Source organism: Pongo abelii, chromosome 13 (genome assembly GCF_028885655.2).
Source record: "Pongo abelii isolate AG06213 chromosome 13, NHGRI_mPonAbe1-v2.0_pri, whole genome shotgun sequence".
NCBI lineage: Eukaryota > Metazoa > Chordata > Mammalia > Primates > Hominidae > Pongo > Pongo abelii.
Window position 1 is genome coordinate 20,332,700 of NC_071998.2, and position 19,777 is coordinate 20,352,476.

Consider the following 19,777-nt stretch of genomic DNA (forward strand, 5'->3'; position numbering starts at 1 on the left):
ATACAATTGGTTGGCAGTTATAATCCACTCATGTCCTTCTAGAATGCCTCCTGTAACTAGAGGCTGGTGAGCTGAAACCTATTTCAAAGACTCCCTTTCTGCTAGGATTCTACATGCAAATCAGGCTCCTATATATGCGCACCAGAAGGAAGCAAGATGGAGGCCAGCTGCTTGACCTTTTGGCGGTCTGTGGTGACAAGGTGGTGGAAATACAGGACCTTTGAAAGCACGGGTAGGCTGGGCACGGTGGCTCACGCCTGTAATCCCAGCACTTTGGGAGGCCAAGGCGGGTGGATCATGAGGTCAGGAGTTCAAGACCAGCCTGGCCAACACAGTGAAACCCTGTCTCTACTAAAAATACAAAAAATTTAGCTGGGCATGGTGGCACATGCCTGTAATCCCAGCTACTCGGGAGGCTGAGGCAGAATTGCTTGAACCAGGCCATGGGGGGCGGAGGTAGCAGTGAGCGAGATCGTGCCACTGCACTCCAGCCTGGGCTACAGAGCAAGACTCTGTCTCAAAAAATAAAAAGAAAAAGAAGAAAGCATGGGTAGCTGAAATCAGCAGCCCAGTGTTGAATCTTCAGCTTCATGAATTCCAGGAGCAGTTATGGAGCAGAAGTGGCTTCTGAGTCCCCGATGGCAACCCCGGCAGTGTGTTCTTGAATTCAGCAGTCCTGACGGCAACCTTCCGATTCCCAGTCCTCTGGCCCTTGTCACAGTTCTACAGCACCTTATCCATATATTAAAATCCTTTCTTCTTAAGATACCTAGAGCAATTGATTTTCTGAACTGAACACTGACTGATTCATCCTCTTCAAAGCGTGGCTTTCATAGCTGACCCCTGCCTTCTATGTGGCCCCCGCCAGACAGAGAAATTGGGTCACCACTTCCTCTGACTTGGCTCCACCCCATTACAACGGGCTGTATCCTACTGGCCTGTGGCAGCCCCCATCACACTGGTGACCCAGTTAGCTTCTGATAAAGCCTAAAGTGTCATTTCCCAGGCGTGCTGAGCCAGATCCTCCTTCCTCACCACGTATTCCACTGGCCCTTCCAGACCTAAGCACGCCACTTCACATTTCTCTTTGGAAACCTTCATCCATTAGATTTGACTCAGCCTGGTGAGTCAAATTTGGGAGGGAGGACCCACCCTCCCAGATTCCCACAGGTGAACGAACATGAGAAACATCTGCCGTTTATAATCACAGCAATAATACCAACGGAGAGAGATGAAGTCCGACCCGGCCATCGCTTTATATTTCCGCGTAAGACAAGCACAACTGAGATGCTGGCTTCTGGCTTCATACCTGTGCCAAAGCAAGGCTTCTTTTTTCCTTATGTTACTTTTTTGAGACAAGGTCTCACTCTGTGACCCAGGATGGAGTGTGGCCACACAATCATAGCTCACTGCAACCTTGATTTCCCAAGCTCAAGTAATCATCCTGCCTCAGCCTCCCGAGTAGCTGGGATTACAGGCGCACACCACCAGGCCTGACTCTTTTTTTTTTTTTTCTCCGGTAGAGACGGGGTCTCCCTATGTTGCCCAGACTGGTTTCAAACTCCTGAGCTCAACGATCTTCCTGCCTCGGCCTCCCAAAGTGCTGGGATTTCAGGTGTGAGCCACCATCCTCGGACCTTTCCTTTTTAAAACATGCATAAAAATGGAAATGAATAGGACCAGCCAGTGGCTGTGATGCAGCCAAAATGCCCTGTCTGGAAAGCATGCGTCTAGGTAATCTTCCTCCGCTTTGCCAGGCGGTCTGAGGTCTGGGCTGGAGGCAGTGGGAGGGACAGGGTGCCCAGTTTGTGATCTTCACTGCCGGCGGCCACAGACACCCTTCTTTTGGAGATCTTCAGCCTCATGGCTTTGGCTATCTCCATCATCCTAAGGAAGACACAAACAGAACAACTGGAGAGACCCCTCAATGTGACTGTTCAGGGAGGTTTGGCGAAAGGCAGCAGCACATTCATGCTCCAGGCCATAAAGGCAGAATCGCAAAGGTTGCCAGCAGGCACAAAGCCCCTGGCAGAGAGGCAGGCAAGGTCCCCTCACCCGCTGGGAACCATCAGACAGCCAATTTCATTTTAATGCCCTTCAAAAGATCCATATAGATGATGAAAAACCAGGGTATCTAGAGCCCTGTGAGCAACTTTCTTTACCTCCCATAACCAAACTTTTAGCAACCAGGATTGAGCACTTGCTAGAATCTGACAGGTTCCAAGTACCTGTTCTCTTTTTTTCAGCCTCACTGTCTGTGGGAACACAGTTTGTGGACAGCCCTCAGAACAGTCCCTCCACGGACTGCTAGAGAGTCCAGACAGAGGTGTGTTCACAGGCTCTCCTAGACACCCTCTGGGCCCCTGGATGTCAGATGCCCCTAAATCACTGACAAAGATCAGCTGACCCCACAGTTCAGGTTCCTGGGCAGCTCTGCCCCTACTGTCTGAATCTCCTCTACAAGGCTAGACGGAGCCTAAAAGGTCACCTCCACCACCAGCTCTCCCAGTCGGGTCAGAGAAGTGCAAACATGACATCCCTGCCAAACAGCGGTTCCACCTGGCCTTGAACACCTCCCCTGGTAAACCCTTCCATCTGATTGTGAGGAAGCTCTTCTTACTAAGCTCAAATTGGGTTGTCCTACAACTTCCACCCTGGGCTGCACTCCTCAGAACCATACAGAATCCCTCTCCCCTGTGACAGCAATTGAGAGAATGGAGGCTGCCTGGTTATTCAGGAACAGAATGTTATGGAAAGGCTCAGGTCTCAAGGCCAGCTACTCCCCTCTTGGTTGTGTAACCTTGAGAAAGTCATGTACTTTTCTGAGCCTGATTCTTCCATTGTTTTCTAGGGAAATCAGTGAGATAATGACATAATTTATCCAGCACAGAGAAGGCACTCAGTAACGTCTGGTTGCTCATTCAGTCAATGATTCATTCATTGAAAACAGTCCTCTAGTTCCAAGTTGTTCCCACATTTAAACATCCTCATTTCCCTTGGTGGTACCTCATGCTTTCCAGTGGTACCACAAATAAGACATCAAGGCACCCTGAGGGAGCTCTTTATTCTGTTGTGCTCACCTTTTCTCACTGAGCTTCAAGTCCCTCTGTAACATTGTCAGGTCAATTTGGAAGTCATGTATGTGCAAGGCAAGTGTGATCACATAGGCAGTAACCTTCGCCTTCATAGAATCCGAAATTAAGTTCCGTAATCTAGAAAATCAGTGGCAATAAAGGAGAAACAAAATTAAACTCTCCAATAATTTCTCCAAAAGCAAAATAAGAACATCCAATCCTATTCTCATATGCACTCAATGTCTTCCCAACTTCAGGAAAGGAAAAGGAATGTGGGTGACTTTGCCCTTCCAAGGTTCCTGGGCCTCACACACAGTGGAGCAGTGTGCCAGTCCATGTTTCCCTCTGAGGCAGATAGAGAAAGCTGGGCCTACACTTCCTGGGCACCACTAGCGCTTTGAGCTGGTGAGGGCCCTGTGAGTCTGTCCCCGCCTGCCCAGCAGGGCTGCTGGGAAAACAATCATCCCGAAATCAGCTGTGCTGATTCTTGCAAGCACACTCAAGAGCAGAAAACACACTCCATGCAAATGGCAGGAAGGAAGCCCGGGGGGCAGTGCTTGCGGGTCTTTCCCCAGAGTCACCGAGTTGGGCTGCCCTTTTCTGCAACCCTGCCTTTCCGCAGAACACCAGCTCTGTGGGACATCAGGAAGGGCTCTTCAAAAGTATGTGAAGTAAAACAAGTCTTTATTGTAGGACTTCCCAGAGCTTCTAAGGTTCCCAAAAGGTAATACTTTCCCAAGAAGGGGAGAGTATGTCATATTTAGCATTTGCTAAACTTACTGGGGCCCCAGGAGCCCTCCAAATGGCAGCAGTCTTTTCAGCACTGCATCTCCGTGGACATGGAATTGAGTCCAAGCCCCTGCTCCTCACTCCCAACCCCCACCTACTTTCTCCTGCACAAGAAAAATCCCAGCAACCACCCTCTGACCTGCCATTGTTGTAGGTCAAGCAGGTAAAGTGCTTCAGCAGTTTGGTGTTGATGATGTGGGGAACTCCAGGTCCCAGAGCACCTACAACACAAAGTTGAGTTTCATCATTTTCTCTCAAAACCCTCAGGCCACACGTCAACCATGAGCTGAGAGAAAAGGCCAACATCTGGGCCACTGCCATGACCAGAACCAGCTGTTAAGAGAAGCAGGGCCCATACAAAGCAGAACAGCCACATCAAAATGAAAACATGCTTGGTGTGCTGCAGCCTGCAGTTTGCCCTGCATGAGAGATGCTGGTGATGGGGCAGTGACAAGAAAACACAGCCTGAGGCCTAAGGACGCAGATATAACATGACCTTAGAAAACAAAAATTGTGCTGAAAGCTCAGGGAGAGAGGGGGAAAGGTGGAAGTGGAATGTGAAAATAAGAACTAAGTGGCCAGGCGCGGTGGCTCACGCCTATAATCCCAACACTCTGGGAGGCCGAGGCAGGCAGAACACCCGAGGTCAGGAGTTCAAGACCAGCCCAGCCAACATGGTGAAACCCCGTCTCTACTAAAAATACAAAAATTAGCCAGGTATGGTGGTGCAAACCTCTAATCCCAGCTACTTGGGAGGCTGAGGCAGGACAATTGCTTGAACCCGGGAGGCAGAGGTTGCAGTGAGCCAAGATTGTGCCACTGCACTCTAGCCTGGGCGATAGAGTGAGACTCCATCTCAAAAAAAAAAAAAAAAAACAAACAACTGGCTGGGCATAGTGGCTCACACTTGTAACCCCAGCACTTTAGGAGACCAAGGCAGGCAGATCATGAGGTTAGGAGTTCGAGACCAGCCTGACCAACATGGTGAAACCCCGTCTCTACTAAAAATACAAAAATTAGCCGGGTGTGGTGGCGGGCGCCTATAATCCCAGCTACTCAGGAGGCTGAGGCAGGAGAATCCCTTGAACCCAGTAGGCGGAGGTTGCAGGGAGCCGAGATCAAGCCACTGCACTCCAGCCTGGGCGACAGAGCGAGACTCTGTCTCAAAAAAAAAAAAAAAAGAACTAAGCAAATACAAGCTGGGTGCAGTAGCTCACGCCTGTAATCCCAGCCAGCACTGTGGGAGGCCAAGGAAGGTGGATCACCTGAGGTCAGGTGTTCGAGACCAGCCTGGCCAACATGGAAAAACCCCATCTCTACTAAAAACACAAAAATTAGCTGGGCGTGGTGGCCCGCCTGTAATCCCAGCTACTCGGGAGGCTGAGGCAGAATTGCTTGAACCCAGGAGATGGAGGTTGTAGTGAGCCAAGATCATTGGACTGCACTCCAGTCTGGGTGACAGAGCGAGATCCTGTCTCAAAAAAAACAACAAAAAAAACCAAAACAACAACAAAAAAAGCATGACTAAGCAAATACAGTCATGTCCCACATTACAGTGTTTTGGTCAATGACAGGCCACATATATGACAGTGGTCCCATAAGATTTTTTTCACACAGGGTCTTGCTGTCACCGAGGCAGTGGTGCAATCATAGCTCACTGTAACCTTGAACTCCTAGGCTCAAACACTCTTCCTGCCTCAGCCTCCCAAATAGCTGGGAATACAGGTGTGCACCACCCCAGCTAATATTTTTATTTTTCTGTAGAGACAGTGTCTCGGTATGTTGCCCAGGCTGGTTTCAAACTCCTGCCCTGAAGTGATCCTCTCACCTTGGCCTCTCAAAGTGCTGAGATATAGGCATGAGCCACCATGCCCAGCCGGTCCCATAAGATTATAATATCATAGTTTTACTATTCCTTTTCTGTTTAGATATATTTAGATACACAAATGCCATTGTGTTACAATTGCCTATAATATTCGTATAGTAACATGCTGTATAGGTTTGCAGCCTAGGAACAGCAGCTTATAGCATATAGCCTAGGTGTGTAGTAGGCTATACCATCTAGGTTTATGTAAATATACTCTATGATGTTTGTATAATGACAAAATTGCCTAAGGATACATTTCTCAGAACATATCCCCATCATTAAGCGACACATGACTATACTGAAAAACAGGAGTATAGACTACTGGATGCCCAATCACAGTAACAACAACTAAATACACCTTGTGCCTAAAACCACAGACATCTTCTGGGTTTCCAACTCTGGGTAGGTATGAGGGTGTGACCTGCAAAGGGTCCTAGCTACAGGTGACACTGGGTTACCATCAGATTGACTTTCTCCTGTTAGAAATAAGCTGACACAACACAAACCTGCCACAAGCCTTCAAGATACATCTGTGTAACTCATAAGCTCTCTCTCTATACACACACACACACACACACACACACGCACACACATGTGGCTGATGTTTGTTCTAACAGTCCCTTAAAGTTTTCATTTTATTTGACCTGGATATTCTACTTTGACTCATGCAGAATAGAAGTAGCAAATGTTAGCTCTGGAAGGACCCTGAACTATCATATAATCCAACGTGACCCCAATTTTCAGATGAGAAAATGGGAGATCCAGAGAGAAAAAGGGGCCTGGCAAGTCCCCTTGACATGTCAGCAGTACCAGCAGGAATCTCACAGTTGACAATAAAGACTTGGACAGACATATCCATTTTCTTCCCTCATTAGAACTCATCTAAGAATTATAGACAAATAATATACTGGAAACAATTAGAATAAAATGTTTATCACAGACTTACTTTTCCGCTTAACTACCCTCTGAGCTCGAAATTTGATGAGGGTATCCAGAAACCATATGCATCGGGCCTGGCGGTCTCGGCTCTCCACATCTGATGGCAGAGACTTCAACGCTTCTATGACAAAGGTGCAATGGCTAAAACAAGGAAAAGAAAGGGAGGCCTGTGTCAGGGTAAGATGGGCTCTGTCAGGAACTATTTCCGTCTTACAACGAGAACAGCAGGCGCCTCTCACCCCGACACACTCAACAGCTGATGAAACCCTGGGCAACAAGGCAAGACCCCATCTCTACAAAAACGTAGCCGGCACGGTGGCACACGCCTGTGGTCCCAGCTACTTGGAAGGCTGAGGCGGGAGGATCACTTGAGCCCAGGAGGTCGAGGCTCCAGTAAGCTGTCTGCGCCACCGTACTCCAGCCTAGGTGACAGAGCAAGACCCTGTCTCAGAAACAAAAAAAAACAAATGAACAAAAGCAGCTGATGAAGGGCCAGTACACTCAACACTCCTTATAATAGGAGAACATGGTTTAGTGCAGGGATCAATAAAGGGCTAGACAGTAAATATTTTAGGCTTTGGAGGCCATACAACCTCTGTTGCAACTACTTGACTCTGCCATCGTAGTGCGAAAGCAGCCACAGATATTACTTCAGTAAATGAACAGGGCTGTGCTCCAATAAAACTTTATTTATACTTTACTTACTCACAGGCAGCAGGCCAGACTTGGCATGTGGGCTGTAGTTTGCTGACCTCTGTTTTTGTAGTCAGGAGCATAGACTCTGTAGTCAGCCTGCCTGGGTTTCAATCTTTCTCTGCCATTTAATGGCTTAGGCAAGTTTCTTTTTTTTTGTTGTTTTTTTTGTTTGTTTGTTTGAGACTGAGTCTCACTCTGTTGCCTAGGCTGGAGTGCAGTGGCGCCTTCTTGGCTCACTGCAACCTCCGCTTCCTGGGTTCAAGCGATTCTCCTGCCTCAGTCTCCTGAGTAGCTGGGATTACAGGCATGCGCCACCACGCCCAGCTAATTTTGTATTTTTAGTAGAGATGGGGTTTCTCCATGTTGGTCAGGCTGGTCTTCAACTCCCGACCTCAGGTGATCTGCCCGACTCAGTCTCCCAAAGTGCTGGGATTACAGGTGTGAGCCACCGCGACCAGCCGGGCAAGTTTCTTGACATCTGGTGGTGCCCTGTTTTCTCCATCTACAAATTGGGGCCAACGATAGTACAGGTACTCTCCTCCTATGGATTTTTTCTGGATTAAGAGACAATGCCAGTAAAGCTCTTAGAACAGTGCCTGGCAAAAATGTTAAGGCTCAGTCAATGCTAACTATTATTTTCAGGCACTGTTCTACTGCTAGCAAGACCCTGGACTCACAGAGATAAAAAGGCTCTTCAAGATCATCTCATAGATGCCTCATTTTACAGATAGAAAAACTGAGGCTTCAAGAAGGGAAGATAAGGGCAGAGCTCGGGGACTCAGTTTTCAGACTCCCCACTCAGAGTTCGTTCCTGCACCTGCCCCTGAGTCACAATCACATTAAGACAACTATGAACTAGTAATGAGCTCTTTTTTGGAAATAAATCTTTGAAGCAAAAAAAAAAAAAAAAAAAAAAAGTAATAATAACAGTAATAATTCCAAGGCACTGGAAAGGCACTGGATTTCAATGATCAGTAAAATTTTAAAACAAAAACTGGAGGAACAAACCTCAGATTGACAACTCTTTATCAAAATAAAATTTTTAAAAGAAAAACTCAAAAGCAAAAAAAAACTCACCATCATCATAAAAGAAGCTGTTTTAATGGGAAAGGGGAGGGAGAAGGAAATAATCTCTGAATTATTTAAAATATACAATATTTTAAATACATAAATTTAATGTTAGAAAAGCTTGCCTACCACATCATCACAGAGAAACCATCACTTTGGCCAGCACCCATTCCCGGGCCAGCATTTGGGCCCTGCCAGTGACAATCAGCACCAGCACGACACTGGGTGACACAGGCCAGCTCTAGTTCCCAGCCCCAGAGTAGAAGGCCTCACCACCCTCTGCCCTGTCGCAGGTCCCAAGCACTCAGAGACCAACCCTCTCCCTTGAATGTGACCCACAGCTCCTGGAAGCCCAAACATTCAAGAAAACACTGGCTTATTCATGTTCAAATGCTCCAGACACACCTCCTCACTGACTGACGCCCAGAGGACCTGCACAGTGTCTGACTACTGTTGGGTCCCAACAGCACTCCCCAGAATCCCCATCTGCTTAAGTCGGGGTACCTGTTCTCCTCAATCATCTTCAGTATTTCTTCTGACGTGACGTTCCTGAATGCTTCAGATGGGCTCTGAAGAGCTTCATACTCCGCAGGGGAAAGAACTAGTTACAGGTCAAGAATATAATCCAACCAAAATAGAAACATCCAACTAGCTAGATCATCTCATAGCAGCAGCATTTCACAGACAGAGAAACTGAGGCTCAGAGAGCCGAAGATCACACAGGGCAGATCACATAGGGGCAGAGTTTGGTGACTCAGTTCTCCAACTCCCAGCCCAGAGCCCGTTCCCTGCCCAGGCTTTTCTGCCTTTTCTCATCACAAAGCCACTGCAGGCATTTTCCTTCTGACCGGACCCATTGAGTGGTGAAATTCTAAGCTCCAACCCTTCCTTTAACAAAAGTGGTCTGCCCTAGACTTTGGGCATTTGGCTAGTTCAAAAGTCTTATTTTGACTATCCATGGAGAGTGAGCCCCACAGGTCTAAGCTGTGGGCATTTGGCATTTTGCTGAGGAATGGATTTGAATCCCAGGGGCTGGTCCCTCAGCTAGTGAGGAAGCCAAGTTAACCTCCTGGCAAGAGCACTGAGCAACTGCAAAGGTTTGGATGGAGCTCTTGTGAATGTCACAGAACACAGACACCCTCAGAGAACCTGACTGTGCACCCACATGCAAACATCTCAACTTGTGAAATAAGGCAGCTTTTCTACTGCAAGAAGGATACGATCTTCAAATTTATACACGTCTTCAGGCTTGGCTGCATCATCATAGCAGGGAGGAAGGTAGAGGGAGTCACCTTGCAAGTCATTGTGGATAGCATCGCTGACCAGAGCTTTTCAATAAAGAAACAATCCATGTATCACCCTGTTTGTTTCCGGTTCCCCAACATTCTTTTCAGTCTGTGCACTTCAGACCATCAATGGTCCAGAAACCCCAAGTCTGAACGCTTCTGCCAAAGTGACCTGGCCTCCCCATCAGGCTGACTGCTTCAGGACTGCCATGTTCACTCACAAACACATGAGCTAGGCACTGGAGAAGGTGGAGGTGGCAAGATTCCCCTCAGGTAACTTACAGTAGAGTTGGGATAGACAGCTGTGCTAATACATAAACATTTACAATATAAAATGAGAGAAACTAAAAGTGAGGAACGTCCAAAATAGCCTTTAATGGCTTAACTTCTAGAAAAATTTGCCACACATTGTAGGTGGAACAAAACTTTCAGAATATAACACTGTAACTGCCCTACAAGAATAACTACGCAGCCAGGTGTGGTGGCTCACACCTGTAACCCCAACATTTTGGGCGGCCAAGGCGGGAGGATGGCTTGAGCCCAGAAGTTTGAGACCAGCCCAGGCAACATGGCAAGACCCTGTCTCTCCAAAAAACTAAAAAAATTAGCTGAGCATGGTGGCACACATCTGTGGTCCCAGCCACTTGCTAGGCTGAAGTAGGAGGATCACTTGAGCCCAGGAGGTTATGGCTGCAGTGAGCCATGTCTGCACCACTGCACTCCAGTCTGGGTGACAGAGCAAGACCCCAACTCCAATCAATAAATAAATAAATTTGTGAAAGTGTTGAAATCTATATAATCACAGGGTATGGAAAGATTTTCCAAAAATTACTAGAATTTCATTCTTAATAGAAAAACTGCTGTGCCCAGGGCACAGTGGTATGCGCCTATAATCCTAGCTACCTGGGAGGCTGAGGCGGGAGGACTGCTTGAAGCCAAGAGTTCAAGATCAGCCTGGGCAACATAGCAAGACCTCATCTCCAAAATCAGTAAAAAGAAAAGCTACTCTTATACAAACTTGTCTGTGTTCTTATAATGTATTTGAACAATAAATACATTTAAAAATAATACAATTAAATACTCCAGCTGCTGAATACCGGAAACAGAGCCACTGATCCCAAAGTGAAATGCCACCTCTGGAGGCTCATTTCCATCAACACATCAGCCTTTTTGACCAAAGCTTCCCTGCAATGCACAAGGAGAGACCTGAGGCCTTCTCCCTCCTCTGTGCCCTGCAGGCCGTAACCCCAGCACCATGACCACAGCAGGCATGTATCCATTCATGCCTGTCCCTATACTTGACTATGGATCACTAGAAGACAAAGCCATGTCAGATGTTTCTTACTACTTCCAGAGCCTGTCCGTGAGAAGGCCTTCAGCAAGAGGCTGAAAGGAATCCAGCCCTAGCTCCCAGCATTCCATCTGTGGATGGGTAAAAGATCTCAAGAGAAGAGAAAGCTGTCATTATGGGCAGACTCTTAGCCCAAGTTCCAACTTCTTACCAGTCACACCCTTTGTATCAATGATAGTCTCTGCAGCTTTAGCCACTGCACGATTCAAAGATTCATTGCCAACTCTGTTCATTCTCCTGGTGTTCAGAGCTCGCTTCTGTTTGGTGGTACCAAAGGCTTCAATACAAGAATCCATCTGTTTACGAGATAAACCTGGTTACTGGGGACAGGACAGGTAGGTGCTGCCCCTCCTAGCTGTGTCACTATGGGGACACTCTCAGCATCCCAGAGTGATCACTACCTCACCTGTGAATAAGGCTGAATCGCACTATTTACCTCACAGGACTGCTGTAAGCACCAAATGATATTAACAGATTGATCAATCAGCATCATCGCCATCAGTAAGAATAAAGACTTGACTAGAATTAGGGCTGGCAAATCTGTAGCACACGGCTTACCATTCTCCCATCCTATACCCGTAACAGACAGGAATAGTAGAATGGTAATTCTCCCATCCTACACCCATAGCAGACAGGGCTAATAGATCACCGACTCCTTCCCCCTGAACCAAAAAGTAGCCTCACAACCCTTCTCAATACAGTGCTCCACACAGCACCAGAGATTCAATCAGTTTGCCATCTTGGGGTGAGATGACCTTTGTAGGGACCTTCTACATTGAAAATCCCCAAGTTTACTTTGTTTTAACGTGAATGTTTTCAGGCTACAACCAATATATTCTAAAACTTGGACTAAATCCTAAAAACAAGCATTATGCTACACTTGTATCAGCCCAGAGAACCGACTCCAAACATTGGCACAGAGCTGTGTTCAGCTGCCCCAGATGGGAGCCAGATTGTTCTCTGTGGGACCAAGGAGGCTTCTGCAGGTACAAACTAATTGTCCAGAGAAACAGACTGAATGAGCTGGGAGCAGCCAGGGAGACCCCTGAGTTCAACAAGCTTGTTTCACTGATGGAGAAACCCGAGGTGTAGAAGGAACTTGCTTAAGGTCCCACATCTTAATTCTATCACACTCACCTTTTCTCTGTAAGTTTTGGTCTGACTCTCTAGCGCCAGTTCACTCTCAACTGATACATCTATCAAAACACACAAAAACAGAGAGAAAGAAAAGTCAATTGGGAGGCCTACAAATAGTAATAGTGTTTAATATTCATTTGTCTATCTAAGAATAATAGATTTCTTTACTATAGGACTTCCCTGAGCCTAACATGAGTGTATACTGTGAATATTTAATATGTAGCTTTAGTATACAGTTAAAGAACTTGGAGAATAAATTAGCCAAATCAAGCGGTCACCCGGCCCAACCTCTTCATTTTAGAAACTAAAAAACAGAAGGCCCACAGATGAAATGACTTGCCCCAGGTCAGTTCACCAAGTGGCAGAGACAGGATTAGAAAACAAGTCCTTGGCTCTTTCCAGAAAATAATTTTGCTTTCTTGGTGAAAGACCTAAAAGCAGGTATAAACATGAGGTATGTGCTACTTACACGATGCTCTCCAATCATCTACAAAGTACTCAAATAAGGGCAGTATAACTTAGTACACAACAGTACAAGCTCTGGAGTGGCCTTGCCTGTTATCTCAGACATCACCCCTGATAAGGTCATCTAACTAACCTCTGTGCCAGTTTCATCACTGGTAAAAAAAAGAACAACAGTACTTACTCCAGAAGGTTGGTGTATGCATGGAAAGTGCTTAGAACAGTGACTAGCATATAGTAAGGACTTAAATGTTATCTCTGTGTGTGTGCTAGCTAGAATAAACTCATATTTACAAATTTCTTACATATAACAACAAAAATATGTTTAATCAACACATTAAATTACAATTTTCCTTGCCTCCTTGGATTTCACAAGAACAGTTGGAGGATGATTTAAATATAGTTATATATGTTTGCAAAGCAGGGGGACACCTAGGAAATTCACAGATGGGTGTCTGGACTCAAGAGACCTTTAAAATTACGTGTAAAATTTGGCCAGGCATGGTGGCTCACACCTGTAATACCAGTACTTTGAGAGACCAAGGTGGGTGAATCACTTGAGGCCACGAGTTTGAGACCAGCCTGGCCAACATGGTGAAACCCCATCTCTACTAAAAATACAAAAATTAGCCGAGTGTGGTAGCGCACACCTATAACCCCAGCTACTCAAGAGGATGAGGCAGGAAAATCGCTTGAACCCGGGAGGCAGAGTCTTCTGTGGGCCCAGATTGCACCATTATACTCCAGCCTGGGTGACAAAGCGAGACTGGGTCTCAAAAAAAAAAAAAAAATTATGTATAAAATCCCATATTAAAAAAAATTTCTATATGTATTTGTGTATTATGTATGTTTCTCAGAAGTAGGTCCGGGTCCTTAGCAGAGTCTCAAAAGGGATGGAAGCACTGCTTTGAGGGAATAAAGCTGGAATTAACGCCTCTGAGGTATCAGGCAGATTCACAATGCTCCTAATGATTCTTTCTTGTCTACTGCCCTATCCTGCCATGGTTCTCAGTATTTAAGGGCATCACTAAGGATTCAAGTTCTGAGATTTAAGGAACAGAAGCCCCTTGAGTGTGACCCTCTTATTTATTATTTTGGGAGATCTCACTCTAGCCCTGAGCATTCTAAGATGACAAAGCAGAGAAACAATGTAAATTCTTCTACTGGATTAGGGAAAAAAAATAGATCTTCCTCAAATTAGTGTAGAGACTTGTCCTCAACATGGAAGTTACTATACAACTTAATAAGCAATTTCCTTTGTCTACCAGAAATTCTAAAACCTCTTTACCCCAATTATAACAGTTAAGAATTAAGAAAGATCCCTTTCGGCCAGAACTGCCATCTTGCAGTAATTCATCAAAATGACAAACACAAAGGGAAAGAGGAGAGGCACCCGATATATGTTCTCTAGACCTTTTAGAAAACATGGAGTTGTTCCTTTGGCCACATATATGTGAATCTATAAAAAAGGTGATATCGTAGACATCAAGGGAATGGGTACTGTTCAAAAAGGAATGCCCCTCAAGTGTTACCACGGCTAAACTGGAAGAGTCTACAGTTTAGCATGCTGCTGGCATTGTTGTAAACAAACAAGTTAAGGGCAAGATTCTTGCCAAGAGAATTAATGTGCGTATTGAGCACATTAAGCACTCTAAGAGCCGAGAAAGCTTCCTGAAACGCGTGAAGAAAGATGATTAGAAAAAGAAAGAAGCAAAAGAGAAAGGTACCTGGGTTCAACTGAAGCACCAGCCTGCTCCACCCAGAGAAGCACACTTTGTGAGAACCAATGGGAAGGAGCCTGAGCTGCTGGAACCTATTCCCTATGAAGTCATGGCGTAATAGGTGTTTAAAAAATGAAAGACCTCTGGACTGCAAAAATGTTTCTCTTCATTGAGTAGAAGTGTGGTGTTCTCTCCCCCAAAGAAATATTGAAAGCAAACTTTAATTATGTCCTAGTTCATTATGTAATGTCTTTACTCTTCAAATTTAATGTATTTCTTGCTGAAAGATGTGAGTGAGCTTATTGTGCAACAAATTCCTCGATTGTTTAGAAAATGGCCAGGTATTACGTATGAAATATTTGTACTGGTTTGAAGATAGTCCCTCGAAATGATCAAGGAAGAAATAAAGTAATTTACAAAAATAAAAAATAAAAATAAAAAGAATGAAGGAAGTTCTTTTATGGAAAATATTTTATATCAGACATGTCCTCTAATATTCTGCTCTGATCATTGCTCAGATTGCTTTTATGAACCTCTGACCTCAAGTCTCTAAACACTATGGGGACAGGATCTGTGTCTGTCTTGCTTACTGCCACATCCACAGCCCCAGCTTGGTGCCTGGTACATTAGGTTATCAATAAGTGGTGTGCTGAATAAAAAACTCTAGGCCAGGCACAGTGGCTAGCGCCTGTAATCCTAGCACTTTGGGAGGCCAAGGCAGGTGAATCACCTGAGGTCAAGAGTTTGAGACCAGCCTAGCCAACATGGTGAAACCCTGTCTCTATTGAAAATACAAAAATTAGACGGGTGTGGTGATGTGCACCTGTAATCCCAGCTACTTGGGAGGCTGAGGTAGGAGAATCACTTGAACCCAGGAGGTGGAAGTTGCAGCGAGCCAATATCACACCACTGCACTCTAGCCTGGGTGACAGAATGGGACTCCATCTCAAAAACAAAAAACAAAAAACAAAAACAGTATGTATATAAAAAACCATTTTCTCAACACAGACAAAGCAGAAAAAACAGAATAAATAAATTAAAATAACTACAAAATGTGTTTTATAAATCTAAAACTCAAGCCAACTCATCCAGCAAACCCAAACTATGCATTATTTCTGTCAGCTTTCATGACTGGGACCTACCTGAAAATAGTGGCTGCATGTTGAACAATTCAGCATCATATACTTCCATTTGGCCAGAGGTCTTGTTCAAAATTCCCACAAAGTGCCTGAATAAAGAAGGAATAATACAAATAACAACGGATTATTCAAAAGCATTATTTGTACAGCTTTCTTTTTTTTTTTTTTGAGACAGAGTCTTGCTGTCGCCCAGGCTGGAGTGGACTGGCATGATCTCGGCTCACTGCAACCTCCACCTCCCAGGTTCAAGCAATTCTCCTGTCTCAGCCTGCCGAGTAGCTGGGATTACAGGCGCACGCCACCATCCCTGGCTAATTTTTGTATTTTTAATAGAGACGGGTTTCACCATGTTGTCCAGGCTGGTCTCGAACTCCTGACCTCAGGTGATCTGCCCCATCAGCCTCCCAAAGTGCTGGGATTACAGGTGTGAGCCACTGCACCTGGCCCTTTTTCCTGTTTAAAAGTTCTCAACCTTCTCTCTGCCCACACATCTGAGGAATGCATCATCTACTCATGGGTAACAATAATCTCCCCTACCCCTACCCCACAGCAATTCTCTGCACAGAGAGGGAGAAGGAAAGGATAGGATGGGATGGGAGGATATGAGGTGGTTCGGGGTGGGGAGGGGGGGAAGCTACCAGGTGATTCTGATAGTTGATCCCATTGGGGCTCACTGCTGTAGTGTAATGGAAAACTCTTTTGGGGTGTAGGAACCTAGAATTACACTAGAATGTATGGCACAACAGTTTTATGGAGGCAAAATCAAGTAAACGGGGAGGAGACCAATTGGAACTAGGGCATCTTTGAGGGGAGAGTGCAGGGTTAATAGTTCTCAGCACCTATACACCAATCTGACCTCTATCGGAGTATGGTCCACCGGGGCTCAGAAAGGGCCTAGTTTGTAGTTCATTGTTGGGTACCATCACAGGGCCCTGTCTGCATCATGCCAGCCCCTGAGAGTGACACAGTTCAGGCTGGACAATCTTCACTGTACATAGGGGGAGGCTGGGGGTCAATGATGCGCAGAGTTACCCAGCCACTCAGTCAATCAGCAGCACAGCTGGATGGGAATCCCAGGCTCCTCTTTCCCAGTCCAGAGCCTTCAACGCTACCAAGTTCTTTACCTGTCATTAGTTCCCAGGTAAACTTCACGCAAGCTTTGACCTACTAGTCACACATTCCAAATTAATGGAGAGAGCTGCCTTTTGGAATAAGACAGCTATAAATAAACAAGATTACAAATGAAAGAGGTTTTTAGGAAATTCAAGTTATCTTTCCTTTCCGGCAATGTCTACACATGCAGGGAAGAGCTCTGGGTCTAATAGGAACACAGGGATCACCGAGTAAACCTCTCTAGATGGCTCCTGCTACCCTTAAAACAGACAGGAAACAGCAGTGCCAGTGCTGCCACCACTCCCAACCCCATCACCCTTCCCACTGTCCCTTCCCCTGCCATTACCTGCACAAAGTGTTGCATTTGAGGGCTCCAGTCCCAAAATTGTTTCCCACATAAGAAAGCCTATCTGTTTCAGCTGCCTAAAATGCAGAGAGGGGAAACTCCATTTACAACCAATGTTGAAAGGTATTAAGCATCATTTCTCTTTTCTACATTTGCTGAGGCTTTTGAATCCAGACTCACAATGGATTAGAACTAGTTCATCTTTGGCAGATGATCCAGCCCCACTATCTCCAAGGGAATATGGGGTGTCCCTGCAGGGGAAACAAGACGACTTCTGGAAGAGAAGCCTCAGATGGTGCTAGCTTCTAAATGGTATGAAAAGCTCTTGTGGGAATTCTGCCACAAGACTTGAGAGAGAGGCCCTGGGCTTCTGGCACTTAAAAGAATGCAACAAAGTGATTCTGTAAGCAGTCTCTCTTTGGCCTGTTCTTTGTATACTCTCAGGATCATGGCTGATTCACTCCCCAATCATAAGCAAGCTTTCCTGCTTCTCTGCATTTGTCCTCGCTATCCTTTTTACTCGGAACATGAAACCTTGACTGCCAAACCCTCATTCCAGCCTTCAAGGCTCAGCTCCAACATGACCTCACCAAGGAAGGCATTCTGGCAGAGACCTCTCCTCCCACTGAGCTCACTCTACCCTGTACTCTTCCCCACGTGGCCTCAGAGCTTTGTGTAAAAGTGTCCCTCACAGCCAGTTCTCATCTCTCTAGAGCAGAGTTTCTCAATCCAGGGAAATCCACTCTGGTGCTACTGGCATCTAGTGAGTAGAGACTAGGGATGCTGCCCCCACAGCAAAGAATTATTGGCCCAAAAAGTCAATAGTCCTGAGGCTGAGAAACCCTGCTCTAGAGTATGAACTCTGAGTGGGGCTAGGCCTGATTTGGCTGTTTTCCTAGAAGCTTGCAGCACAGGGATGCAGAGGGGCGGGTTCCATAAATGCTTGTTGAAAGAACAAATGAATGAAAGATGGAGCCTGTCCCCACATCCCAAGCTGCTGGGCATCAGAGTTCTTCAAAGGTCCATTTGCTATTACTCCCCTTTTTCTCCCCTCACTCCCTCCCACATCCACCCACTCCCAGGGGCCTTCTGAGCCCTGCAGAGTGGAGACAGCTGGCAACTGCTTCATTTACCAGGATCCGTTGATTCCTCTTCCTGGGGTTGGTGGAATCTTTGTTCTCATACAAGGTAAAGCGCATGTTGCCTGGACTCTGTAGCTTCCCGTTGGAGAACTGGACTGTAAGAGTGCAGCCCAAGAATGAGATAAGAGCAGAAGGCCACACAATGTACGGTGGGACTAGACTGTCACTGGGAGGGAGTGTCAGAATGGGGATGGCAAGGAAGCTCGGGTCCTGACCCGAAGGGAACTGGAAGAGATCCGGGGCCAGCTGAGAAGGGGAGACAGGGAGGTGGGAGAACCCTGGGGAGGGGCTGTGACAGGAGGGAATGTCTCGCGGGAGGAGGCTGACGGCAGAGGCCTGGTCCATACCTAAACTGACAGAAGGAACCCCTGCCCAGTGAAGAGAGGGAAACGGGGGAGGTGGGAGACCTGGTGGGTGAGGGGGACAGCAGGGTCCTGGACACAGCCCTGGGGAGCGGGTGAGTGGGATGTCCTAATCTGGCTGGGAGGTAGTGACAGAAAGACGAACAGGGGAGCCCTGACCGAGCCCAGGGGAGTGGTGGAGACTAGAGGGGTCCCGGCCCCGCTGGGGAGAAGCCTAACGGAGGGCGAGAGGACAGCTGAGATACCGAGACGGAAGGGGAGAGGGTTAGAGGGGCACTGCTCCAGCTCCGCAGTCTTTACCCAGTACAGCTCTCTGGCTCCCGTCGGGCGCCCCACAATACTGCCACCTCGCACTCGGCAACACCTCCGCCGCCATCTCGCCTGTCTGTCCGCCAAGCACAGGAGTTAAGACAGCAGCAGCCACGAGCGCACTTCCAAACACGCCGGAGCCCAGGCCTCGCTGCGGGCCGGAAAAGGCGTGGCCCCGCCGGGCACCGCCCATAGCGCGCAAGCCGCGTGTCCCCGCCCCCCGCGTGGAGAGGCGTGGTCTCCGCCCACAAGGTGCCACACACCCGCTCGACTGGCCGAGGCGCAGCACCTGATTGGCTCAGCGCTCGCGTGCACTCTGGGTTTTGTAGGTCCAGAGCCCGAGGCGCCAAAGGGTCCTACGGCTTCAGGCTAAGCTTGCTGTGAGCCTTCTTCCGGCTCAGCACCTTCTAGAGAGTGTCGTCTCTTTCTCCTACCGTGACAAACTCATCTTCCCAAAACCTGAAAGACCAAGTTCAAATTTAGAATTCTCTGACAGGAACTGCTTGAGCCCCAACTAAATGTGGCCGCTGGCGAAGAGCCGCCCCTCTCTAGGGCTTCCCACCCACCCACGTGGACATCCAGCTCTAGGTACAAACTTTGTCCACAGTCCTACAAACAGCTCCCCGCCATGGGCTGTGGCGTGCACACCTGTGGCCCAATCAACCCTGAGGTGATGGAACAGAAGCCCAGCCAACCCTGGAGCCTTTGGGCAGGAGATTCTGGACTGGAAGAGAAGAGGGAGTCCGAGCTGATGGACATGTCCCTTTTTCACTGGGGATTCAACCCTTCTTCTGCACGGGGAGTTTTCAGAGCAGAAAGAAGGCGAAAGCAGGGCCTTTAAGCATGGACGCTGGCCGAGGCCCCCTTTGCCCAAAGATGCGTACTATTGAAGGGCAAGAACTCTGGTTGACTCCCCTCTGTCTTCCAAATCACCTTCTTTCAAGACTCTTTTCCTTCCACACACCCTCAACACCCG

General features: G+C 47.0%; 1 protein-coding gene and 1 pseudogene across 3 annotated transcripts; one reads left to right on the forward strand and one right to left on the reverse strand.

Moving 5' to 3' along the window:
- Positions 1-1,232: 1,232 nt before the first annotated feature.
- Positions 1,233-19,019, reverse strand: POLR1E (RNA polymerase I subunit E). Of its 3 annotated transcripts, XM_002819608.6 has the most exons (12): positions 18,793-19,019; positions 18,122-18,225; positions 16,989-17,065; positions 15,533-15,618; positions 12,208-12,266; positions 11,222-11,366; positions 9,654-9,761; positions 8,938-9,034; positions 6,677-6,810; positions 4,003-4,084; positions 3,081-3,212; positions 1,233-1,887 (listed from the first exon to the last, which is right to left on the reverse strand). In XM_002819608.6, exons 1-12 carry the CDS (start codon positions 18,992-18,994, stop codon positions 1,731-1,733), a joined length of 1,383 nt encoding a protein of 460 aa, XP_002819654.3. In that variant the 5' UTR covers positions 18,995-19,019; the 3' UTR covers positions 1,233-1,730. The 3 variants fall into 3 exon arrangements, with proteins under 3 accessions (XP_002819654.3, XP_009242530.3, XP_063570213.1); XM_009244255.4 differs by lacking the exon at positions 18,793-19,019 and having other exon boundaries at positions 18,122-18,761; XM_063714143.1 differs by lacking the exons at positions 16,989-17,065; positions 18,122-18,225 and having other exon boundaries at positions 18,793-18,958.
- Positions 13,477-14,664, forward strand: LOC112134896 (large ribosomal subunit protein eL21-like; annotated as a pseudogene).
- Positions 19,020-19,777: the final 758 nt, after the last annotated feature.

What these genes read in the sequence shown, in the direction of transcription:
- POLR1E (XM_009244255.4), bottom strand. Translation starts at nt 18,475, where the DNA reads ATGGACCAGGCCTCTGCCGTCAGCCTCCTCCCGCGAGACATTCCCTCC. An exon ending in CCAAAACTTACAGAGAAAAG is followed by an intron (nt 11,367 to 12,207) that starts GTGAGTGTGATA and finishes TCTCGTAAACAG; the next exon opens with ATGGATTCTTGTATTGAAGC. An exon ending in AAGATGATTGAGGAGAACAG is followed by an intron (nt 6,811 to 8,937) that starts GTACCCCGACTT and finishes TCCTTGTTTTAG; the next exon opens with CCATTGCACCTTTGTCATAG.